The 26,047-nt window shown below is 42.1% G+C and overlaps 1 protein-coding gene across 1 annotated transcript; it reads left to right on the forward strand.

Annotated features, from left to right (window-relative positions):
- Window positions 1-337: 337 nt before the first annotated feature.
- tinagl1 (tubulointerstitial nephritis antigen-like 1) lies at window positions 338-23,563 on the forward strand. Its single transcript, XM_018697616.2, has 12 exons — window positions 338-533; window positions 3,914-4,224; window positions 6,451-6,517; window positions 11,380-11,472; window positions 11,584-11,698; window positions 14,064-14,190; window positions 14,502-14,652; window positions 14,751-14,937; window positions 15,975-16,020; window positions 17,041-17,164; window positions 20,174-20,219; window positions 20,372-23,563. The coding sequence occupies exons 2-12, from the start codon at window positions 3,921-3,923 to the stop codon at window positions 20,537-20,539; spliced, it is 1,428 nt and encodes a 475-aa protein (XP_018553132.1). The 5' UTR covers window positions 338-533; window positions 3,914-3,920; the 3' UTR covers window positions 20,540-23,563.
- The last annotated feature ends 2,484 nt before the right edge of the window (window positions 23,564-26,047 follow it).

Raw genomic sequence — 26,047 nt, forward strand, 5'->3', positions numbered from 1 at the left:
GAGATTTGACCCTGCAAGGGAGAAAAAAGCCACAGACAGTGAAGAGGAAACTGCTTTAAGTGGAAGTGACAGAGGAAAGAAAATACCACCAGGAGCAGAAGAAGTGAATATAGATGTGGCTGAGTGCAAAGCATGTCACTTTCAGATTGGTGGTTCCCAGTTTGATTAGGAGGAGGAAACAGCATGAGGAGATAGCCCAACCTGTGGGAGTCACAGGGAAAGGAGTGTGAGTGAGTGTGAGGGAGGGAGAGAGGGAGAGCGAGCACAGATTGGAGCAGTGAAGCAGGGGACAGGGCAGAGAGTTGGAGGGTGGAGGTGGGGGGGGGGACGCTGGGGAGGGGGGAGTGGTTATCCCTCACTGACTGCCTGTATATAGAGAAGACAGACTCTGACAGAGCAGATCCTGTCATAGAGGGCTTGGAGAGAGGCTGACTTTTGTTTTTTAGCTCGCTCTACCTGTGAATGACTTCCTGAGCGACACATCAGCAAAGCTCCTGTCGGATTACAAAACCCCAGATTCCTCTCCACCTAAGGTAAAGAGACTTCTCACTTTTCTTCACTTTTCGGCAGCAGCTCTCGTTTATGCCAGATTTGAAGCAGGTGCAAACTGAAAGTCACAGATACTCTCCTGTTACTTCAAACATCTTTCTGAATTAGAGGAAACTTTGAAGCTATTTCATTTTATGTCTTCTGATCTTTTTCTTTCCTTCCCTCTCTTCTCTCTGCATTACTACTCACTGTTTTGTATCTGTATTGAGCCAAAGGTGCAGAACTGAGGTTAGTCAAGTCTTTACTGTTGCAACATATTTAACTTCTGGGTGTGGGATTGTAGGACACAACATTCAAGATGTTAATAAAAGGTCTAAAAATATGAGTGGGAGACTGCTGAGGTTTTTTTTTCTCCAAGAGGTTATTGAGTCCAGCGAGTGTGCGGCTGCTCCTCTTGTGTAATTCACAATGAGAATGATAATACATCAAGAGCAGTAATCCCTTCACTCACCTGTTGTGCGGGCCTTATTAGACACCTGTGCAGTATCATAAATGTTGATGACCTGGTTGGTGGTTTAAAAATAGAGCTGGACAGACAGTAGTGAAGCACTGTGTGACACAGAGGGACATGGAGCTGAAACAGCTTTTATACAGATATACTGGGCCAAGACGCCTGAATCATCTGGTGGGTGGTGCAGTGGTATCTCAAAGGTCAGCTGTGTGAAGCAAAGTGACAGAGTACAGGCATAGAAAGTGTAAGCAAGGGACATTAAAGGTTTAATTGACCAAAACTACAATATAACTCAGTTTTTTACTCCTCTATGCAGATCATTTTGGTTTTTATTTGTAGATTAAAATTTGTAGATTTTAAGATATTAGTCTCTAATATTTGTGCCTTCACAGCAATAGTTGAACACATTTCCATCTCTTGTCCCCACAGCATTAAAAAATTAATTTAATTAATTAAATTTCAATTTAAAAGTTTCAACATGCTGTTAAAGGCTAGTTTGATATTGTTCAGTGATTGTTCAGATATCTCAAAACCTGCTAAAATAAAACCAAAACTAAGTAGATGGCTTGATACCAGTTGAGGCAAGAGAGCAAATATGTTTTTGTAATTTTGGTGAACTGCCCCTTTTAATAGAGAAGGAATAATAATTTTGATATAAGAGATTAGGTTGTGAACATGGTCCTGAAGCTATGATTTAAGTCCAGCTGTGATGCTGACTCTGCAGTTCTCCTACTGCCACTGTGTGATACGTACATTACGTGTGTGTGTGTGTGTGTGTGTGTGTGTGTGTGTGTGTTTGAGAGTGTGTGTGTATGTGTGGGTTGCCCATGCTAAGAATTCATCTGTCCCATGGCTGCAGTGTGGGATCGGTATTGGCTACAGCTGTCTGGATGGGCCATATGGCAGCTTCAGTGACTCTCTGTAAAACCTTTGTCTCATAAGAATAAAATGAGCTGAGACATCATGTTTTATGTATTGAAATCTATAATATCTGTTTCTCACAAACAGATGCTGTTCCTTATTTACAAATATAATATAGTAAATAGTTTGTTTAGATATCGACTCATCGGCTAAAATAATCAGTATTGTCTGACTCCAATCAAATATTTTCTTATATTAAAGTGACTGGTAGAATAACAGTGATTTTTAGTTTGAGTTTCTGTACAAAAACTGAGCTGCTCTATATGAGGAAGCTACTGATGAGGTGCTGTCAGCAGGCGCCATTATGGTCATCACTTGCTTTTTACACTGACAGTTTGACCTGAAGGCCTCGGCAGATCACTGAGCAGACTGGTGGGTGTTTTATTGCACCGCGCCAGAGTCTGCCACAACAAAACACTTGTGTAAAGGAGGAGACCTGCCCATCCCATGCTGCCATATGTGGGTGTGTGTGTGTGTGTGTGTGTGTGTGTGTGTTTCAACTAAAGGCGCAGTCATGCAGAAAACAGCACAGCAAAGATCTTTTCCGGAGCCCCGCTTTATGTGCGGAGTGTCTATTGTGCTCTGTGATCTGATTGGATAATTAATGATGCTATTTATGTAAGCAGTGGTCCAACCCCTCGTCTTTGTGCAGCCCCACACAGACTCACCCATTCAGTAACCTGAGACACACACACTCAACACAAACAACCATACGTATGGATGATTGTTTGACATTTATCAAGATTCAGAGAGAGAGTTGTGATTCTCTGTCATACACACAAACACAAACACCAAGTTAAGCCTGGTTATTGAGGGTGTTACACAACCACATTCACATTACTGGAGAGTAAACTGTATCATTGATACTGTGGCCATGTGGAAGTTTAATCTTGTATCAAAATCACAGACAAAAAAATGTAAATGTCTCACAGTAACTTAAATAAAGTCAGGTTTTTTTTTTAAACCTACATTACATATAACTCTCTCCGATTTGTTCTAAAATGCTTGTTGTGAGTCTGCATCTGGAGCACAAGTGTGTTCATATTGTAATCTGTGTTAAACAGACATCTACTGCTGCCCCTTAATTGTGCCTGAGGTCCATTAATACTGTATGTGGACCGTATTTGTTCACCCAGCCAATTTCCTCAAGTGTGGCAGATTAGCTTTGACAGCAGGACATTACTTTATTTCCGTGACTGTGATAGCAACCTAATCTTGGATGATAATGTCCCCTCCTTATGGCTGGTGACTGTACTGGCAGGTCTCTCTCAGATAAAGTCCACTATTTAATCAGAGGGTGGTTGTAGTTTGCATCTGGAGTTATATGCCACTGCTATGCAACCAGTGGTGTGTGAATACACTCAAATACAGTGCGACATGGACTAAATATCAGTACATTCAAACAGGAAATATGGGGGCAGACACCCAAAAAGTTAGCCAGAGGACCAGCCTTTCACCCTGAGACCTGACAGGACCCCATCGTACATCATTCATATGTGAGGCAATCTGTGTTTCTATTATTGAGTGCTTGTTATCCACCACTTTCTTGCTGAGTGCGTTTTCATATTCAGCTGCTGTTTGTCTTGGCGGCTTGAAAGGAAAAGTTGGAAGAAGTAAGCAGATGATCTCCAAGGATCATGTGGGTCTCTGTTTGGACCACTTGCTGCCAGCTTTGTTTAAACTTATCTTGTGTGTCTATGTGTGCTAACAAGTGTATATGCATCAGTGTGTGTGTGAATTACCCAGTGGGAGGTTGGATGGTGTGTTGGCAGCAGTCATACCCCAATTATTCTGCTCACAGTCTAACCTCTTCACCTCTTTTCCTCTGAAGTGTAAAGCATTTGGAGTGTGTCTTCTTGAGAGAAATAGGCCAGCTTTCACAAACCTCTTTCCATTCCATTATGTAACTATTCATTGTTTAGATAAGCATGTTTTGAAAGCATGACTTGTAATAGAATTACCTTAAATAAATATGTCCTCTTCCCCTCACAGATTTAACATGAAGCTCATCCTGTTGACTGTGTCTTTGCTGCTCCTGCTGGTGGGAGAGGGTACAGCAGACAGAATCCTGTCTAGAAGGACCAAGAGGGAGCTTGCCAGTCCTCTCCATGTTGGTGGCATCAGGGACCCATTTGGTTCGTACTGCCAGAGGAGAGGAGGCTGCTGCCCGGGCAGAGACGACCTGTGCACGGAGCCCTACCTGGACACCATCTGCTACTGTGACTTGTTCTGCAACCGCACTGTTTCTGACTGCTGTCCCGACTTCTGGGGTCACTGTTTAGGCGTGCAGCCACCTTTCATTGGTAAGTATGGATGCACAAATGTTAGCGTGTTTGTGTGCGCATTCGTGAGTTTTGCAGGTGTGTGTGGGCCTGTTGGAATTAGTTAAGCTCATTCAGAAAGCAACAGAGAGCCCTGCTGACAATCTCTGTGCTGGACCACAATGCAAAGCAGCATGACACCTGAAAACGAATTACAATTACATACCTATTCTCATTTAAACTCACAGGCCAGGCAGCCACTGCACAGTTTAGTGAAAAAATGAAGCGTGCTATGCTAGAGATAACTTTATATAACCACCACAATAACCACTGATTAGCTTTGCATGTATTGTGTCTCTCAAAATGGGCAAATTGTTTCCACTAGCTACTTGTTTTGATTGTGATTACTATACTACTACTATTACTATAAAAAAGAGATAGGACTGTTGTCCTTTACATATGGCCGAGCATAACTCATGGTGCACATGGAAGCCATCTTTTTGATGTAACTATTGAATGTCTTTTGTATAAAATAAATATCAGACCAGAGGGCTGAAATAAATCATAAATATGGAGTAAGAAAAAATAAATGACCCTCTGCTGCTCCCCCAAAAACTATTTCCCCCTCAGTGGAAATAAAAATTACACCTACCATTTCTGACCCCTGTCCCTAAATAGATATGTTAAGATTTAGCTCATTTTCTCACCTATCTAAATGACTACCCACACATTTGTAGTCCCATTTTCTCAGTGCAGAGGTGTAAAATGTGCCAGCGGCAGCAGAGGCCTACCTGAGAACAGAGCGAGGGAACAGTAGGCTTCTTATTAACCCAGACAGAGGGAGGGGAGGAAGGGTGGATGGAAGGATGAATGGAGGTCAGGAGAAAGAATGTGGGCTATGTGGAGGGAGGGAGAGACAGACAACGGGTGCAGGACAGGGGGTAGCGGGGGGAGTCGGCACAGGTATGTGTTCCCTGGACGACAAGGTAGGGGATCACGCAGTGGGACGCATGCACTACTGCATGTTTAAGAGCATGCACGCCCACACATATTCAACTACACAATCATGCGGCCTCATGAAAAGCTATTGCACTTCAAAAGGAAGGAAGTGACAGATTTTTACAATAGGTTCTTTCTCTTATCGCTGCCCTCGAGTCACAGATTGTTGTAGTCTATAACTCGAAAAAGCTTTATTCAACTGGACTTTGCTCATTATATGTCACAGTCAGGGTATAATTTTCTAACATTCACCATCAGTGGAGTTAAATACAGATAAAAACTGTGCTCAATTAAAAATGTCACAACCACCCATTTCATGAAATCACATACTGTCAGTTCAACAGTCAGTTTCCTGTGTGTAATATCCCTCTCTATAAATGAATAACTGGTCCCACGCTGCAGCTCTGTGGTAGCCTTACTGAGTTGTAATAGACTGGGTGAGACAGCCGTGAGGGGGGAGATGGGTATCGGAGGGCCTCGGTCATAAATCACACTATCAGCTCAGGGCCTCACACCAGAGGCCAGGAAACCTACTCACACTGTAAACTGTCTGTCAGCTCATGCCCTAAATTCCATATGAAATTCTCAGTGACAGCACCCTCTGCTATAAATCAGCCTGTAGATAATCCTCAATATGAACTTGTCACCAAATCAGTATTGTTTCCACAATCTGTGAACAAGCAAGGTTTGAACTTCAAGTGTAAGGGGTCAAATTCATTCAAAAGGAAAGTTAATGGTGTGTCACGCCTAGATTGGTTTTTGTGCTTTGTGATAATGCAGAGTGGACCTAACCTCCTCATTGCAGCTCTGAAATGCCAATACATTTTTTAGGTGCTTAATTATGATTGTAATGTACTTCTGTGGCCTTTTTCCTCAATCTCACAAGAGGTGGCGTAAGCTGGTTAAAGCATGACAAGGGCCTGGGAAGCCTGGGAAGCCAAGAAAGAAGCTAACACCACATTCCTACACTGGATTACTGGAGCTCAGAGCCCCTTAGACTTCACATATTCTGTGTGTACCCACTTGTACACAGACCCACACACACTGGAGGAGTTACTATTAACGTTACTATTAACACATTTTATTGTGGTTGCAAGTGAAGGAATATGGCCAGTGTGTTTGTAAGTGTGGGTCTGCTTCTCTGTGTCTCATTTATGTCTCTGTATTTGAGGCTGTGCGTGGCTCTTTGTGAGATTAGTGGTGGGATCTTTGTTGTTTAGCCACATCAGACTCCCATATGTTAAGATGCTCCTCTTTGTCTCCTCTCAGGTGTCTGCGAGAGAAACGGAAACAGGTTCTTTACGGGGCAAACATACAAAGAGAACTGCAATTTATGGTATGTAAACCCCTCTTTTATCCTATACTTTTCTTTTTCAACCTCTTAAATCCTGTGCTTTCCCTCAAATGTCCTTTTAAGTAGCTTAAAGTTTGACAAACTTTGACTACATGTGATCCGTTTGTACTTCACATGAACCATTAGATGGTCATACTGAGTGAATTATTCAAGCTCAGGATGCCATGTTTTTTTGGATGCATCATCACAACAAATGAAAAAATTGTTGATGTGTTTTGCAACACATCTAAATTTCATGTTGACAAACAGTACTTGGTAAGACCTCTGGGATCTGTACTGGAATTTAGAATCAAGTTGTGTCTGTTTGCACAATATGTTTGAGTGCAGCATGTGTTTCTGATAATAAAGTCATGGAGTAATATCCAATTTTTATATCCATATTTTGAGTGGAAATCCTATACTGATCACATAATCTTCATGCCACACAACCCATCACCTACCCCAGATCCCATCTACCTTCACTACTTCTATATCCTAACTCTGTGTCCATAATAGGCCTTTTATTTTGATATGTCAAAGCAGGAAAAGAATGAATGTAAACAATAAAATGAATGATGGCTGAATGGTTTAGTTTAAGGTCCTTACATTGTGTTTATGGCTCACTGCACATATTAGCATGCTAATGCACAAAACAGTGAACATAGTAAATATGAAACCTCTAAGACATCTATCATTAGCATAACTGTAGACTGTTGTTTTCAAACCTAACGCTCCATGTCTTGAGCAGTTAATGCTGTCCTTCTCTGTTAAGATCAGTAACAAACAGCTCAGCAGTCTGTCTCTGTAGCAGGAGGAGCAGTAGCTGCATAACTGAGAATAAATCTAAGCAAATAAATCAAAAGCCCCATGCTAATTTTTCCCATATCTTGCTGCAATGTTGTGTGTGCCAATCTTTTATGTTCTTTCATGTTCCCTACTGAGAAACATGGTAAATATAATCACGATTGAAACAGATATCCTGTTGAGCCTCTGAAGTGTGCTTACTTTGATGGAGATAAAAATCATTCTCCTCTAATGGACAAAATTGAGTCTGGATATTGTAATAAAAAGCTTAACTATTCTCATCTTGACCCCTTGAGCGGATCTCCTCGACAGGGTTACATTATTTTTCCACTTAAGGGATACTGATGGATATTTCACAAATAACTCTTTGCCTTATGACCTTGACAAGAAGCTGAGAGGTCCTAAAAACAGTATTTTAGATCAGCTTTCTGTGACAGCAGAGTGACTTTTATCTCCCTGGCCTTCTACACCCTGAGGGCAACAGAGTTGGTGTAGCTGATGCCATTTTTCTGAATGATTTGGACGACAGTCAAGGAGACACAGAACAGTCCTTAAGAGGCTTGGGCGGGGGACAGAGTTAAGTGAGTGAAGGGAGGAAGAAGGGAAATTGAATTCCTCACCTGTCCTCCGCTGTGGTTACTCACATCTGTGTCATTTGATGTTCTTTAAAGACCCTGTTTGTGTATGCATGTGTGAACATGCACACTTGCACAGAAATGTTGATTTAACATCCATTTGTACGCTGGTATTATATTTAGTTTCACACAACAAGAACTCACTGTGGCTGTTTGTCACGACATGTTCAACCCAAACCAGGCTGACCCTGCTGATCTCCACATCATCCACTTTAAGATTCCTGGCTGTTCAACTCCAGTAGCTGCTGTGTTGGTCTGACAGACCTGAAGTACAACTCTTATCAAGGCATCTCAATTAGGTTTGACCTAAAGGGTCTGATGGGCATGTAAATAGGCGAGGATGGAGTTGATGAATGCTAACATTTCTTCATGCAAACACCAGTTGCACGTTAAAAAATAACCTCCAGTGTTCTAGGTCACCAGAAAACAGCATTTATGTTGCGAACTCCCCCCCCCCGCTTTTACCACCAAACAAAAGACTGTTATGCACATACGCTCTCACATGTGCTTGTTAAGGCAATACACATGGACGCTTGAAAAATTGCACCACAACTTTGGCACACGGGGATAAACACACTCCCTTTTCCTGCTCCTACTCTCTTCACTTATTAATTTCCCAGATGTGCGTCCTCCCAACTCTCTCAGAAACATGGCTGGAAGAGGAGGAGGAGGAGATGGCTTCCTCTTTTCCCTCCAAAGTCTCTCATTAGCAGTGGTAGAGCTCCCGCACACCTTTATCTCTCTGACATGTCTTCACTGATATTCACAAACATGTTAGGAAATACTGCAAAAAACACTTGATAAATGCATGTGCTTTGACATCAGTGTCATGATCAATATAAACTTTGTCTCTCTCTACTATACAGTTACAGCTTAAAATAGCTCCTGGGCAGATTTTGTCAGCACCAGACAACATAGAAACACAGCATGACCAGAATGAGCATGAGATATTAAAGCAATGCTTATATTTACAGTCGTGTGCGTGTGTGTGAAGATGCACCATGATAAGTGTGGCAGTCTTGTTGTGTTAATGAATTTTCCAGCTGAGGCCCTTTTCGTCCCAGAGCTGCTGGGATCCTGATAACTCTTTATCTCCTCCAAATGATCCGAAACCTGGCGCCTCCTGCTTGGATCAGCAACCTCACACAGGAGCAACTATCTCAGCCTTGATTTGTACTGTACTTCAGATTGGACTTCAGATTGGACGACAGCCAACACCAGCATGAGCTGTCTTTGCGTGGTCACATAGTGTTTCAGATGATGTACATAACGTCGTATCTGAACCCAACACAAGCATGACTCTGTCCCCACTGATCAGCCAGTATCAGTGAGGCAGTATACCTCATGTCACCTAGGTGTGTACAGTCTCGTAAGTGGAGAGGGTGTCTGTCTCTAATAGGGAGTGTGACGGGGAATGTAAAATATGGCCTCCCACTGTCCTCACAGGCCTTATATTTCATTCCAAGACATACTCTTTCCCCCTGTTGCCATAAGTCTGTCATTATGCCTGTCTCTGTGTGTGTCCAGTACTATTATTGTGTGAATTTATTGCTGTTTTTGACCCACTGGCACTGAGGTGCATGCCTATATTCCAGCTCCTGAAGGGACAGGGAGGCGAAAGTTCATCATCTCTTTCCTCTAATCAAAGCCATCAGACAGTCCTCTGTTGGATGCTGGGCAGACAGTCGCAGGTCTAAACACTGCTGCTGTGTGTGTATATTTGTATGCAGGTGTGTGCTTAAACGTTGCATTTGCACATGTGTCTCAGAGACTCAGCAGGCAGGAGTGCAGTTTGACAAGTGAAACATTCACTGTGACTAAAGGGGAATTTGGCCTCTTTATCATTGTGTGTGTGTTTAATAATCCTCTTGGAAAAGTTCCCTACTCTGTAAACATGATGTCTAACGTACAGTAGACCTTATGGATGGCAGTGTATACATGCCTGTGTTGGAAACACCCCTCATTCTTTCTCTCTAACTCACAGTCCTTATGATATTCCCAAATTGGCAGCTGGCCTCGTGGCTGCTTTGCACAATAATTTATAGTCACTTTATACTCAATTTGAAGGCTTAACAACAATTTCATAAGAGGTTTTGTTGAGACATGAGAACAAAAACATTTACAATCACACAATCAAGAAACCAAGGAAACACCAATGACGCTGTAAAAGTTCCCATGAGCAGTGAAAGAATCTAGCTTGAAAGCTGTTTGCAATTCTTTTAAAAGATTTATCATAGCCAGTCAGTTTATCTTAGCATTGAGACTTTTTGTACAGAGTAAACAAGGCAAAAGATGTTATTTAGTGAGCTTTAGAGATGCTGGTAGGTGGGTTTTATTACATTTGGCCATAGCCAGGTTAGCTGTCCTCAGGTTTTATGCTAAGCTAGCAGTGCCTTCATAATTTACCATACAGGTATGAGAGTGGTATTCCATTTCTCATTAAATTTTCAGAAAGAAAGTGTATTTTTTAAAATGTTGAACTAGTCCTTTAAGAAATTATGGATCAGCATGACAGTACAGAATGTTTCTGTACTGAATGGACTAAATATATTCAGACATAAAACTTGACCCTCCCAATAGTTTCATAGTGTAGAAAAGTGATTTATACATCACTGTATTTTCCCTATCCAGCTGTTTCTAGGGAGTATAATAATTAATTGGCAAGAAAAGGACATTATCATGAAAGTATATGTTTTATGCAGCAACCTTTTTAATAATTTATCCTGAAGTATCAGTGGAAGGTGAGCTGTAGTCAACTGCATGGATTTTTATCAGTGACTCATCTGTCAAGTTGAGTCACTGTCAAGTTTCTGTCTGGTTTTCTTTCTCACAACAATGGTTACTTTTCCATTTGAAGTTGTCATTTGAAAGATAGTAGCTTAGAAATAATAATTTTAAACTTTAAAGTGCAAGGACTTTAACGTTTAAAGTAAAATGTTTACTTTGTACTTTTACCAATACAATTAAAGGATCTTAATACTTTTTCCACCTCTTGCGTGACTACACATATTCACACACATAGTGAATCATCTGAAAGTGCACAGTGCAACCTATTTCTGAGCATCCCCAAAGTAAACATCTGCCTGTCGTCATTAATATGCTGCTCTCTTATCTTTTCTGTCATCTTCCTGACTACTTCATTCCCCCTGACTAAAAATGGACTGTGTTCTGCGGCCGTTAAAGGCTGGATGTTTCCCTTTAACCTTTCCTTCTCTTTCCTGACGTTCTTCCCTCAATTAATTTCTTATTTGGGAATCCCACTGAGCCTCTGCATATTTGTGTCTGAGATGGTCTCTCTATTTTAGCTCCTGACATCACTGGCTTTAGGATAAATATGGAAATTGAAGCTATTTTCATGTGATTACAGAGCGAATGCCTTTTAATGGTCTCATCTCTTTGCCCCTATTTTCTGTCTCTTCACTGTAGTACATGTGGGACCTCAGGACGATGGGAATGTGAAGTGAACGCCTGTCTGATGGAGTCTGACATGATCAATGCCGTCAATAGAGGAAACTATGGGTAAAAAAAACAAACACAGGCACACATAAACACACATTCTAAAAGGCATTCAGTGGAACACAATAACATCTTCACTACTCATGGTTACAGACAAGTTCTTTGTGTTTCCAGGTGGAAGGCAGCCAACTACAGTCAGCTCTACGGCATGACTCTGGACGAGGGCATCCGGTACCGCCTGGGCACACAGAGACCCTCCAAGACTGTTATGAACATGAATGAGATCCAGGTACAAGACAGTCTTCATCCTCGACAGGGCATTGTTCTGGGTGTTTATAGGACATAACTGACCAAAAGTACCAGTAGACAAAGAAATAAATATGTGGTCAAATTCTCAAAGGCACAGGAACAAACTTTGTGTGTTGATACTCACATTGTTTTCCTCACATACCCTTAAGGAAATCATTAAATCCTTGTCATCCCCAGTGCGGACTGTTTTGTAGCTGACCTCTGACCTTGCTTTTGAAAGGTAGAAAAGAAATTTCCATACAGAGACTGAAAGAATATCACATACTTGTTGCTAGTGGCCATAACTTCTTACACCTCTTAAACCCTGGATTTCCCCTTAAAATTGGAAAATTTCAAACAAAAAATTAAAGATATTCACTAAGAAATTACATATATTACATATTATGCATCTACTGTTCCCACAGAAGCTGAATGATGCTTCAAACCATTGAAACTACGAGTTTTAAAGCTACACTATTACACAAAGAGTAAGCCTATGTTCTTCTAGATAAAGATGATTAATCTATTATTTTTGGCTCATGCGTTCCTTTTACTACATGTATAATGAAGAGATGACCGTGAAAACACTGTTAATTTAAAATCTTTATTCAAATTAACTAGGGTGTGACACGTGGGGATGTGGGTGTGGGGGTGGGGGTGGGGTTCGTTGGTGGAGGAGGGCAGGAAGTTTTAGCGACAGGTGAAAATGCAGGAGGAAAAAAGGTGAATTGTTACAATTGTGTTGTGGCTTTTCACTTTAAAAGCTCCCTCACATTTTTCCTCTGTGTCTGCGATTTTGTGATACGCAAGTTTTTATGTTCTAGTACGACAAGAGAGTGCTGATCAAAACTTTTTTTTTTCTTCACTTAATTATGGGGGCTCGTCGGTATGTGATAGTGTCTCCGTCTGGAACCTCAGCCTACTCTGTTCTGCACAGCCTTTGTTTACATTTTACCCAGACAGATTACATAAGACGGAACCAAAACACCAGACAGAGGAGATGGAGGGGATGGTGGCTGCACAGAGAATAAAGACCAACCTCCTCTTCAGTCTGCACCTCCCTACCTACACCCATCCCTTCATCCATCCTCAATCCCCCAACCCCCTTTACCTCTCCCAGCATTCCACAACTCCTTCCACCTCCAAAAAACCCCCAAAAACCTCACAGACCCCCCCCCCCCCCTCCTTCTTCTTCCGCAGTCAGCGTGTCCCTACCTGTGCCAGGAACCAGATCACAGCCTTGTAGCTCATTCATAAATCTCCCTCCTTTCCTGTGTGTCTACAGACTCCTGTGTAAGGGATGGAAAATTGGAAACTTAATTTTTTACCTCACACACATACACACAAACACACAAGCCATTCTTCCTCTTTTATGGTGCCTTTTGGTGAACTGCCTCAGGTGTCTGGATTTTTGGACTTTGACCTTCCACAACTACAAATCTCTGACCAGTAGCACATTCCTGAGTTATGTATCAGGTGGCCCGTGTGTGCACTGAATACCTCACCAGTTAATCAGAGGAATGCAGCTCAGGCAGCCAGGGTATTTGCGAGCAAAAGGAGAAGTTAAGTTGTACAGGAGCGTGGGCTCTGTTATCACACATAACTGGCAGGTTAGGAGAGCATCCAGCCTCGTGTGGAGACTAATAGATTGAGCACGTTTGGCATCTGAGAAGCACCTGCGAGTGAATTTGCTCTATCAGGAAAATATTCACAGACTTACCTATCACAGACTTACCATCTTAATTAGGATTTATCATCATGGTAATATTTCTATCCTGAACAGAGATGGATTAATGCTTCCCTGAATAGTGTGAGTTCAGCTGGTGCAAATGATGCGTTCGATTTTGTCCTGATGTAACCAAAAGGCGTCATGGTCTCATAGAGAGGACCACGGATCAAAGGTTCCTCTCTATTATACAGAGATTGACACTGGGCCAAATGGTCCTAATCGCCTGTGAATAAGTCCCTTCTCCTGCAGGGATGATTAGCAAGACTTATGTAACCTGCCCGTGATCTAAACTTGTCATACAAAGCCGTCCGCAAGTATTTTAATTGCGGCTGTTAGTTTGTTTTTGTTGTGGGCAAACAGTTGCTGTGCACTGCCTCACACCACATCCAGACAAGTCCCAGTGCTGCAGCTTTATGTTGGCGGGTGTAGCTGCTGTTTTCTCTGTTTTACTATAAATCCCTGTTTGATATGTTGGCCTGTCAGTTACAATAACAATTGTTTTTACAGAGAGATATTAATGTTTTCTCAATAAGGGCAGTCTTATGAGAAGAAAAATAAACTTGATTTGAATTTTGCTCTAAAGCAGGACTAGTATAAACTGTCTCTATAACTTCTCTTCATTTTGTCCATCTGTCAGATGAACATGGATCCTCAGAATGATCGTCTGCCGCTCCACTTCAACTCAGCAGAGAAGTGGCCAGGGAAGATTCATGAACCGCTGGACCAGGGCAACTGTGCTGCCTCTTGGGCTTTCTCAACTGCAGGTATGTCCCATAGGGAATTCAGTATAATGGAAAAATGCATGGAAACCATAGAATACTATTATGAGATGTTATTATTATATTTCTGTTTTTGTCAGCATGGATTTCTGATCTTTCTGTGCAAATATTTGTTGCCTTGCTTCACCTGAAAAGAATTCATGGATGCACATGTGCCGGATAAATGATTGAACATTGGTTGTCCCACAGCGTAGCTTCTTGAAAACATTTAAAACAGTATGCAACCTATTATTAAATATTTTTGTAAAAGGCTTTTGGCCTGCAAACTTTGTAATATGGCCATTTCTCCTCACTAGCCGTGGCCTCAGACAGAATCTCCATCCAGTCAATGGGTCACATGACTCCTCAGCTGTCGCCCCAAAATCTTATTTCCTGTGACACTCGCAACCAGGGGGGCTGTGCCGGGGGACGCATCGATGGAGCCTGGTGGTTCCTCAGGCGTAGAGGGTAGGCACTTCCTTTTCAACATCTAAAAGCAAAAGTAGCATTATTATTTACAAATAAGTTGCAGTGATTACTTGAAGACAACTTTCTTTCCTCCACAGAGTGGTGACAGAAGACTGTTACCCGTACCGACCCCCGCAGGAAACGCCAGCGGAGGTCGGCCGCTGCATGATGCAAAGCCGCTCGATTGGCAGAGGGAAGAGGCAGGCCACGCAGCGCTGCCCCAACACACACAACTACCACAACGACATCTACCAATCCACGCCGCCCTACAGGCTCTCATCCAATGTAAGCGCAGCAAACACATACATAAACAAACATCCTCTCACTGGTATTCTCTCACACACTCAACTACCCAACATCTGTTCATCACCCAACCCGCTCTCTGATCTCTAGTAAACAGGCAGCTTTAATAAGATCACTGTACATTTTTGGAACTTCCTTGTGCTACAGTAGACATAATCCCTCTCACATGTTTTATGTGTTTTTGCACACCTCCTTCATGCGTACTTGACTCCCTTGTGAATGAACATGGGAATGCACAAGTTTCAGTGCTCGACAGTGCTCTCCACTGAAGGCACAAAGTTGTATTTTTACCTGTGTGTTTTCCAGCTTTCATGGTGCAGACAGGTTGATTCAATATTAAAAGATTTACTGAAATACAATACAGAATTGTAAAGTAATCTGTTCTTATTAGTTAGATTAGTTTGCCTTGATATATATTGGATCAACATGGCAGTGAGTGAATTATACCAATTTACAGGCTGCACTGTGGATATCATCGTCTATAATCATTGTCTGCTGTCAGCTCAGGACTCAAAAGTGTATCTGGAATTAGATTTCTGTGTTTACCTTCTAATATCAAATTACTTGTCTTTTTCTTCATGTCAGTATAAACTCTAAAAATACCTTCTTCTAGTTTGCTCCATGGAGAAAGCACATCTGCCCTTCCTTATTAGCAATAAATATTGAGTAACTTTCACTAAAACTGCTTCCAGAAGCCGTCTGTGTGTATCTCCTCCAATTCAAAGTCAGTCACTGAGCCGCAGCCAACATGTGGTTTTATCAGCCAGCATCTATCTGCGTTAAATGACAGCTAATGCCTCTCAAAATCATTACAGCCTGTTGTTTCTGTCTCCCAATGGCCTGTGAAGTCAATAAGCCAGGCATTAAGGCCAGAGGGCCCCGCTGCACTCAATCTTGTTATCTGACTTTTAACATCCAGGGGGGTTGTTTTCATCCTCTCCATTTCACTGACGTGTAATGATCTTTCTGTCCATCTCTCTCCTCTGCCCATAAATCATTCCCTCTATCTTCTCTCTCAGGAAAAAGAGATTATGAAGGAGATCATGGATAATGGCCCTGTGCAAGGTAAGACAATGTCCTTATGAATAATATTTTAGAGTCAAAATTTGCTCCCAAGTGAATATTACTGCGCTCCCAGGGGACACACAAATCCAAACGTTTGCACCTTGAAGCCTGGTGTTGGTTATATGACCTAGGATGATGTCATGTTTGACCTTGTCACTCTGACGGTTTTGTCCGGGGTTTCAACTCTGACCTCACTCATCTGGTCAGAAATGATGGGCCTTCATGTCTGTGCGGTTGAACTGACCTTCCTTTAATAGCTCGCCTCTCTGTCTGGTGCCCATCTGGACCATTGTCAAGTACACTTGAGTAGAGGAGTCACGTGTAGGTGTGTGTGTGTGTCTGTGTGTGTGTGTGTGTGTGTGTGTGTGTGTGTGTGTGTGTGTGTGTGTGTGTGTGTGTCTGTGACTCCCTATGAGCCTGTGCCAGGTTCTTGTTTTACTGTTTAGTGGTCCAGGAAGACGTATTGTCTTCATGTGAAGTTTCCTTTTTTGAGTTTCTCTCTAACACAAAGGCATAGAGGCGCGTGCACGTGTGTGTGTGTGTGTGTCTGTGTGAGATTGTACATATGCATTGCGAGTTGCTGATAAGAGTGGACGTCCACATAGTGATGTCAGTGGATTTAGAGTAGGTAGATCTCCATAAGAGGGAACTTCTGAGCTGTACATCCAGACGGTTATTCCCATTGAGCTGGAATTGTCACATGGAGTTCAACTGTGGCTCTCACTGGCACACACACATACACGCATGCATACATATACACACACACACTTAGCTACCTTGTCTAATGTCTGGGTGTGTGTGACTCAGGGGGGAAATTAAAGTTTGTTTGGTGAATAGATAATTACTTTTAGATTAATCAAGGTTTGAGTAAGATTTTTATCTCTCCACTCCATAATAGATTCAGCAGCCCATATAAAGGTTATTAATATTGTGTGTGTGTGTGTGTGTGTGTGTGTGTGTGCATATGTGTGCACAAGTTATATCCGCTTACTAATTCGCCCTGCTTGTTTGTTCTTGCAGCTATTATGGAGGTCCACGAGGACTTCTTTGTCTATAAGAGTGGGATCTACAAACACACTGACGTCAGCTTCACCAAACCTCCACAGTACCGCAAACATGGCACGCACTCAGTCAAGATCACTGGGTAAGTTAGAGTAACAGAGCGAAAATATTTAATATCAAAACTTTTTTTGCCCTGTTTTGTTAACCAGCAACGTATTAATAATAGCATGACCCTAAGCAGTGGAAGTTTTGCTTTTTGCACAAATATGATTAGACTCAAAATAAATACACTGGGTTTTGAGATTGCGCTGGGATTTTATGTGTTTGTGTTTGATGATGAAAGCATTTATTCGTTCTGAGTTATCAACAGGAAAAACCATGCGCTAAGTTACACAAACTTTACATTCTCTGGATTACATTACATCCCCTCTCTTCCCGATCCTACATCTTCACGTGTCAAGTTTTCACTGTTGCTACAGATGCCTGCCTTCAGAAGAAAAACTGTTTAAGGATGAATCAGGTTTTAATTGAGCAGCTGCTGTTGCTAGATTCGATTCAAAGCCTCACTTGTGCGTGTGTTTGTGCGTTGCCAGGAGCATACTTGTGGATAAGCTTCCTTCCCAGGCTATTGCTCTCAGAGACACGCCTTGGCTCCACTCCTCTGTCTGCCCCAGCCTCCTCTATCTAGTAACTACAGCAACCGCAAATATGCAGGCGGGCAGACACACACACCTGGATTACCTGCCCCCACCCTCTGTCTCTCGTTATTCCAAAAAAAATAAAAAATAAAAAAAAGTAAAATACTCTTGTTTTCACTTAGACTACCACAACACAGATAGGTAGTTGTTTGTTGCTGTTTTTATGTGTTGTATGGAGGGCAGTGAGAGGCCAGATGATGTTCTGACCTGTAAAAAGTCATAAACATAAACTTTTACTTGTAAATATATTACAGGGCTCCCCTCCATCAGTCATCCAGCTGGTTTCTAAAGTGTGTGTGTTGTGACAATGATACGTTTGCTGCTCACCAGTCTCACTTTCCAAATTAGAGAAATGAGCAGCTACCTTGGAATGGCTCTATTATGGGGGCTAAGGAATGCGTGTTTGTGTGCATTTGACTGTACCTCGGTACCTCAGGGTCTGAGCTTGTCTCCAACTTGAAAAACTGTCTCAGACATTACAAAAACTCCAGACAGGGAGTTCAGCACTACGATAAAAGCGCTACGATATCTGATTGGCCACTGATGAAGACAAAATACAGGCCGTTTACAAGGGATCCTCAGCTTTGCCGGTCCCTTTTCCTGTGCCTGTTCTCCATTTGTATTTTATAACATTTCATTTTACGATGTTGTGTGCCATGTACAGGCATGTGTATGACAAACGCACAACTTGTACTTAGCTTGTTTAAATCACATACCTTAAGAGTACATGCTGTTCTGAAATGTCCTGTTGGATGCACATGTTTTCAAGCCATGCTCATGTCAGGATCACACTCTGTGGACTGTAATTACGCATCTACACCCTCACTTTTTCAATCAGTAAACTCTGGAGGTGTGTAGGGCGTGAGGTGATTCTTGAGGATTCCCAAGCTTCTCTGAATGCCACCTGCTCTTTGGCTCCTTCTACTGATGATTGGATGTGGATGTACCTGGCGACACACACGGCTTTAGGGACGGATGGAGCGAAGGGGGGTGGGGACGTGGGGGTGGGGTGCAGGGGAGGTCGAACATAGTGTTTTGAGCTTCCAACCTGCCAGCCACAAGCTCCAGTGTGTTTACATAGGCCAAATCCCATAGCGGTGCGTTCCTTTAAGCCCAGGGCCTGGGAAAGTTTGTGGAAAGAGCATTGAGGTCCACTGTGGTGGAAAGGGCATTGTCTGGGCCGCTGATCCTGACCGCACCGGACAGAGAGAGGGGGATCAGTCCCCCCGGAGAAGAGGTCAGGGGTGGGCTGAGGGGCGTTGGGGAAGGGCGGGGCACGTGGGCACAGCGGTATGCCCATCATTGTCCCCGACTGAGCAAGTGAGCTGATTGGAGGCCAGATAAGAGATCAGCGGTGGTCCGATTCTGTCTGGCTCTGTCCATACCAATAAATATGCAGCCAGGCAGGCATGCATATGGGATCGTCACACACATATATATATACAGGTGTGTATGTGTTCTCAATCACAAACACAGATCTCATCTCTCTGGTCTATTACAGATTGTTGTTGGCATCTGTTGTTTACACAGCTGTTTGTAATGTGTCTGCTCCTGGTCAATGTGACATCTGACAGTCAGGGAAACACTGGGCTAATAAAGTCACTTGCTGATAGAAGGTTGGCTCTATCTGCCAGGTTTTGTGGTGGCAGGCTTCTGAGTTGGCAGAGTCTGAGGCTAGCCACTCTATTTCCCAGCATTCCTTTCCCCTTATAAAAGATAACAAGCGACCAGGCACCGGGAGTCTCTTGGGAAACGAAAGGCCTGGAGTGCAAAAACAGGATGGGAATTGGCTTTGGGAGAATGTTTTGATCACGACGAGCAGAAACGGCAGGCGTCTAAAAGTTGGCAGCAGCTAAGCTAAGACGAAAGCGCAAGGCATGATGGGAATTTATGGGCCTTTGCCAAGGTTTCCTGAGAACAAAGCTGCTGGCGAGGGACAAGGGCAAAGATAAGCCTCTAAGTTCAGATTTACACATGTATATTTGTGTGTTAGTTTTGTGGTCTGCAGTCCGTACACTGACAGGACTGAGGTGGCGTTCACTTCCTCGTAACCTACCCTCTCCTTCCTGTTTCATGTGTTGAGCATGGAAATAGCAGAGGAAAAGGGGAATTCCGTGTTCTTTTGATTGGAATGATGCAGGAGTTCAGCTAGGCGGTGTCCAGCCATAAATACTCTGTTTTCAGGATGTTGTTAATAAGATGAATCATTTTTTCTTCTTTTCCCACTAGAACACCACTTACACCACTTCCTGCTTTTCTTTATCAATAATGCCAAGTGTGTCCAAGCGCACAAATTCCTGAGCAGAAAGCACAGTTTGTTGGAAATCATCCATACTTTAAAAATAGCTTTGCAACTCTGACACAGCTGATTTGAGGATATCTTGTTTTCCTGTTGTTTGGCTCTTCACACTCATGCCTGGTTGAGTAACCATCCTCTCTGCTTTGTCCACCAGGTGGGGAGAGGAGAGAAACTTTGACGGGACATCGAGAAAATATTGGGTGAGTTTAGTGTTAAGAGTGCACATAGTCTTTCTACCAAAATGTACTTGCAACACTTAAACAATCCTTTCAAGTTTGCTCTGTTAAAACCAGTCTCATCTGTAGGTACGTTGACTCTATTTTAAAATCTGTGTAATAAATTTCCTCTCCAGATTGCTGCCAACTCCTGGGGGAAGAACTGGGGAGAGGACGGCTACTTCCGCATCGCTCGTGGGGACAATGAGTGCGAGATTGAAGCATTTGTGATTGGCGTGTGGGGCAGGATCACGATGGAGGACATGCACAATCATCATCACCACCATCGTCGCCGACACATTTAAAGACACAGCAGGTGTTAAAACCCTATCAAGACCTTTGTTTTTTATCCCATCTATAATCAGGTGTTACCCCAGAGGACAACCACATCAAGAGAACTTCATCACTTCCCCTTGTCCCCCCAAGCTGGCTGGGACAGCCACAAAATCAACCCCAGAGCCCCCAAACCTTCCCCTTTTTACTCCTTACTTTACTCTGGGGTCAATACAACCCCTCCTCACCTCCATCTTTATGCTTTTAAGAGAACAACCTCCCCCATTTCTCCTTTTAACTCAAGGTTTATGGCACCAAAAACAAAGCAAAGCTAAGCTAAAGTTCTTCTACGTTGCCTTGCAATCAAGCACCTCAGGTACCGACTGTTCCAAAGACCACACTTCCCAGAATCCTCAGCATTAAAATCTGGTGAAACATGTTCATATGTCAAGTTGGCTGATGACAGAAGGAGAAGCTCAGTCTGATCCTTTTTCATGCTTTCATGTGTCAACCTGAGCTTTTAGTCTTCTCTAGCTCTAAATCTATAAATGAGACAGACCCAATTTCAGAGGAGCAGCTTGGAGAAGAGGAAATCTGAGAGGCCACATTATTAGACTTCAGACCCTTTCAGAGAGACACACCCAGCTTAACCGTGTAACATGATAATATATCATAGATGACCTTCCTGACATTCACCCGTCAGAAGATATAGTTTGGCCTCAGTTTTAGAGAGGACACACTTGTATAGATGTAGTAGCTGGGGGAAGTAGAGTTTCTCACACATTCCAGTAAAAAACACCTAGAATCTAACACTGGAAACATGAGGCCATTGGGAGTATAAGATTACAAAAACTCTAAGATTTTAGGATATTTTATAGCACCACTGACCATGACCAACAATTACAGAGAATCAAATACCTTTGGATTTTTCAAGCGCTGTGTTGTAGTAATGAAACAGGTTAAATCCTGGCCCTTGTAATAGGACAGTGTCAGTACATAAATATACATCATCTTTTCTTTGCTGCAGGAGGAGTAAATTATTTTCAGCAGAGCTAGATGAAGGAAAAAAAAGTCATCACAAGCGATGAGAAAGATGAAAATAAAAGCCATGCTTTCACTCCTGACGCCACCATCTCATTAAAAGAAAATAAAACCGCTGAGTGTCAAGAAGTTTAAAAGATTGGAAAGATAAAGAAAATGAGTTGATCTGACCACTTTGTGTATAATAGTCTTAATTTGCTCTGTTCTGTTGTTCACTGTTACAATTAAAGCTAAAGATGTTATTTTTTTTGTTGCAGTTATATTTTAAAGTTTTATTTTACTACTCGTTTTAAGATGTACTGTACGTAGTAATGTTCATAACACACTTATCACACAGTTGCTTTTATGCTTCTACATTAGCTGTAACTGATCACGGCGAGGAGGATGAGGGGAAGGATACTGCTGCTAAATCCAGTCTGTGCTTTGATACTTGTCTTTAGTTCATGTAATAAACGTGTAAGGTCGCTTCTAACTAACGCTGAAACACCGGCTCAATCACACAGGTTGCAGATAAGTTGTTCCACTTGTTTATGTTCTCATTTTTATTATTATTTTTTTGTATTTTTTTGCTAGAAATTTAACATTACACTTATCAGACCTGTGCCTATCTTTGCTACTGTGTCACAGCGCTTTGTGATGTCGTTATTTCAACTGATAGCGGGGTGATTGAGGGATTTTCCGATCTTTTACAGCCAGCCTCACTTGAAAAGGAAAACACAGTGTGTTATTACCACTTACTGTGAATAACATCCTGGTGTTCTTCAACTGTAACTTCAAAAGGCTTTTCTATTTCTGTATCATCAGGTCTTATGATATTTAAGGTCTTTGTGTTGTCTCCTTTAGGTGTGAATAGATAGAAAGACATAAAAGCAAAGAGAAATATCTGGACGGGCACGTGACGTGCAATGTAGTGGAGGGGCTATGGATGGATTAGAAGTTGTTGCATAATTCTTATGCAATCTTTGCTTTCTGTTTAAAATAAGTGAAGGCAAGGAAGGATAAAGAGCAGCCCATCAACATGAGATGCACAACAGGTTTACAATAAATGACAAAACACAGAGAACAATGTGAAACTGACCTCTTTGGCCTGAGGAGGAGATTCTTTAAATCTTTATTTTCATCTAAGTTGGGAAGCCTTTAACACTAACTTATACAAGATATTTTATGACCTCCCTGCTCAAGAGCAGCATCAACGTGAGATGAATGAGTTATGTATTTGTGGGACAAACCGGGGGCCATGTTCCCTAAATGCACCTTAGGACTAAGATGATCCTAGCCTCAGCTTGAGGCTAGGATCATCTTAGCATGAGATGCTCTTGACAAAGGGAAGCATAGTTCCAGACAGTGTAACTGGTGTGTACTGGGGCCTGAGAAAAGGAGACAAATGAGTTTTTTCATGTAGAGGAAAGTAGTGGAATCTGACCAAAGCCGAAATCATTTCGTCTCCACTGTGCAGAGACATCTTAACATCACCGTTCATTTATTTACTTAGATTATGCTGTATTAATGATCGTTCAGGTTAATCTTTAACTTGGACCTAGATCTTATATATAGCAATGAATATGTAGAGAAGATGTATTCTTAAAAAAAACCCTCGTAAAGCATCCTCAAGGAAATGTTCACAAACAACATATGTGCCATGTTACTTCTGATTATTTTTACATAAAGGTTCAGATGGGACCAATACTGCTAAAGATTCTCACATCTGTTCCATAGAAATTAACATTACTTCATTAACATTATTCTTCAACTACACAATCTCTCCTCCAAAAACCCCCAGGCGTTGCAGCAGACATCCACTCAGAAGTTGTGTATTTTATGTAAAATGAACCACTTCATAGTCACTGATGTGTAGACTTTATTTATGACAAGATGTGTAAATTATATACTTTTATTCTTCTTTGTTTTCCTGTGCAATGTTTTATTATCTCTCTTTGTCTCTTGTATTGTGTGCACTTAATGCAAAACCACATTAGTGTTCACTTGTGCAGCACAATAAAGTCTTTCCAAAACTACACTTTCTCACTGATGGATTACAGTTCGTATTTTATCTTTCATTGAAAGAGAGTGAGCTTATCAGGAGAAATGCCTGCTGCAGTATGTAGATTAAATGGTGGAGAAGGTGTGTGATTTTTAGGAACATTTGGGATCAGTGAGCCACAATGGGAGAGACTGGTTGCAGGGCATTCAGGGGAGAAAGCCCCATAGGACGTGGCCGGGTGGGATGAGGACAGTTTTTCTAAGGTCCTGCTGTGTCAGCGTGATCTTCCATCATTAAGCGCAATAACTCTGGCCATCAGTCAGTAGAAGACCGAGGCCAGGCCAAAGAGCAAGCATAATCTATTAGAAATATATGTACAGTATGTGCCACATTGATGCCAACTAGAATAAAAAATTATCCAAAAATAGAATTATATAAATGTAATAAAAATGAAGTTCAGCTCAGTTGTACAGTATGCATGACACAATGATAAAAACTTGATTTATTCATTCAGAGATGAGGATCAGCTTCACTTGCCGTGTCTGTTTGCTTGTGTAGAAGTTTTTGCTCATAACAAGAGAGGGTCAGTGTAGCAATCTTTGTGGATGTGTGTTCTCCTGTCAGCTAAATGGCTTTTAAAATGTGTCAAAAATGAACTCTACCAAAGTGACTCATTTAACACTTAGAATCCTGGGAAGAGCCTCATCTCCACTCGCAGCATAATATTTGATAAAATACAATTTCCACCACTTACTTTAATTCTGCTTTGATTTGCATGTGTATTTGTTTGTTTTGCATATCCGTGCTTCTGTGTCCCACATACACACCTGGCTGAACATCTGCCTCAGCAGAGGGATGGAGCACTAACCTGGAGAGAGGGCACCCTGCTGTTTGAAGTGAGACAAATTGCAGGTCTGTAAAATTAACCATATTGAGCAAATGGCCACATATATCAACAGTCAGTCAGTACTGTCAGTGAAAAACCACCAGGTTTCTGACACTGACATGTGGCAACACTGAAAGAGGAGTGAGCAGACCCTGCTTCTTGCATTACTGCCATTACTATTTGGTTTTGTTGTGTAAATTACATTATGTTTAGAGGTAAAACATACTGCACTTAAAACACATGACTGGTAATTAGCTTCACTTGTTTTGGACAAAATAATATTTTAGGGCTTAAAATGTCATCCAGTACTTCTGAAGATTATGTGATTTTCTCAGTTGATGAAAAGAGCAGGACTTTTCAGTCTTTTAAACTCTTTACTATGTTTCACAAAAACACACTCACACCATTGACTGCATGTGTTCTGAGTGTTCTCAGTTTACTTAATGCCCATGTAGTGAAAATATCACCACCGTCTTCACCACAGTGTCATAAAACCTCCCACTGTAAGTCTTCATTAAATAAATATTACTAATCATTTAATTGAATATAATGTGATAATTTGCCAAGTCGGCTCACAGTTTATTGAGATCTGGAGAAAAGAACATAATATTACAGGGCTTATCTCTTCACAGCAGCCACGGGGACCAAGTAAGGAAACTTGGATAAAGGGATCTGTCCAGTGACTGTTTACATTTCTCTCATTGTTTCTGCGTCACCAAATAGCCAAAGCATTCATTACCTCAGCAGCTACTGCTCTTTGCCTCCCAGCTGATGGAGAGGAATGGACGCATACCAAGAAAACGGAGGAAGTAGTTTTCAAAGACAGAGGAGGTGGAACAATCAGTGGCCGGGGACCCCACCCTGGTCTCCCTCCCCGGTCCAGGGACATGATCTTCTTCTCAGGTTCTGTTCTGCTGTGTGTAGCCTGCTCCACACACACACACACACACACACACACACACACACACACACACACACACACACACACACACAGAGCCTCCTACCACTTTTCCATGAACTGTCTATACTTGTGTTCACTCAGGGGATGTCAACAAACATGTTGTGGAAGATCATGCTGGAAACCTGGAAGCTGAAGCACTTTCCCATAAACAACCACCTAATAAAGAACATACAAATTAGCCTGGGTTGGGTGGGGGGGGGTCGTCATTGGTCCTTGTCAGATGCACTGGAGCAAGGCCAAAACACACAGCTTTAGGGGGAATCCCAAAAACAAACATATGTACTCTATACCTTTGATGTATTGTTCTGTGCTGTGTAGACTAATATTTCCATATTACAGCCCTTCCCACAATATATTTCACCTGCCTCTGTAAAGTGTTTCCTGAGAGGAGACACTTTATGTTTTCACTTCACGTTTCAGTTTTCTGTGAATTTGATCCGATATAAAGAATTGTAGCTGCAGCCGTAGCTGTAGATAAATGATGGATGTTTCTCAGCATCATGCAATTTTATCACATATTTAGTCCTGATTCTCTGCCCATCAGGGCGCCCTGCTCCAGTACTTTCTGTGGAGTGCTTTAGTGCTGCCATCTTCTGGTGGCCTGTCAGTACAGCTGTAAAAATCACACTGACACTTGAGGACCAACTTTATTGAATGTGGCAAATTACAAT

Source organism: Lates calcarifer, linkage group LG3 (genome assembly GCF_001640805.2).
Source record: "Lates calcarifer isolate ASB-BC8 linkage group LG3, TLL_Latcal_v3, whole genome shotgun sequence".
In the NCBI taxonomy this organism is placed as follows: domain Eukaryota; kingdom Metazoa; phylum Chordata; class Actinopteri; family Centropomidae; genus Lates; species Lates calcarifer.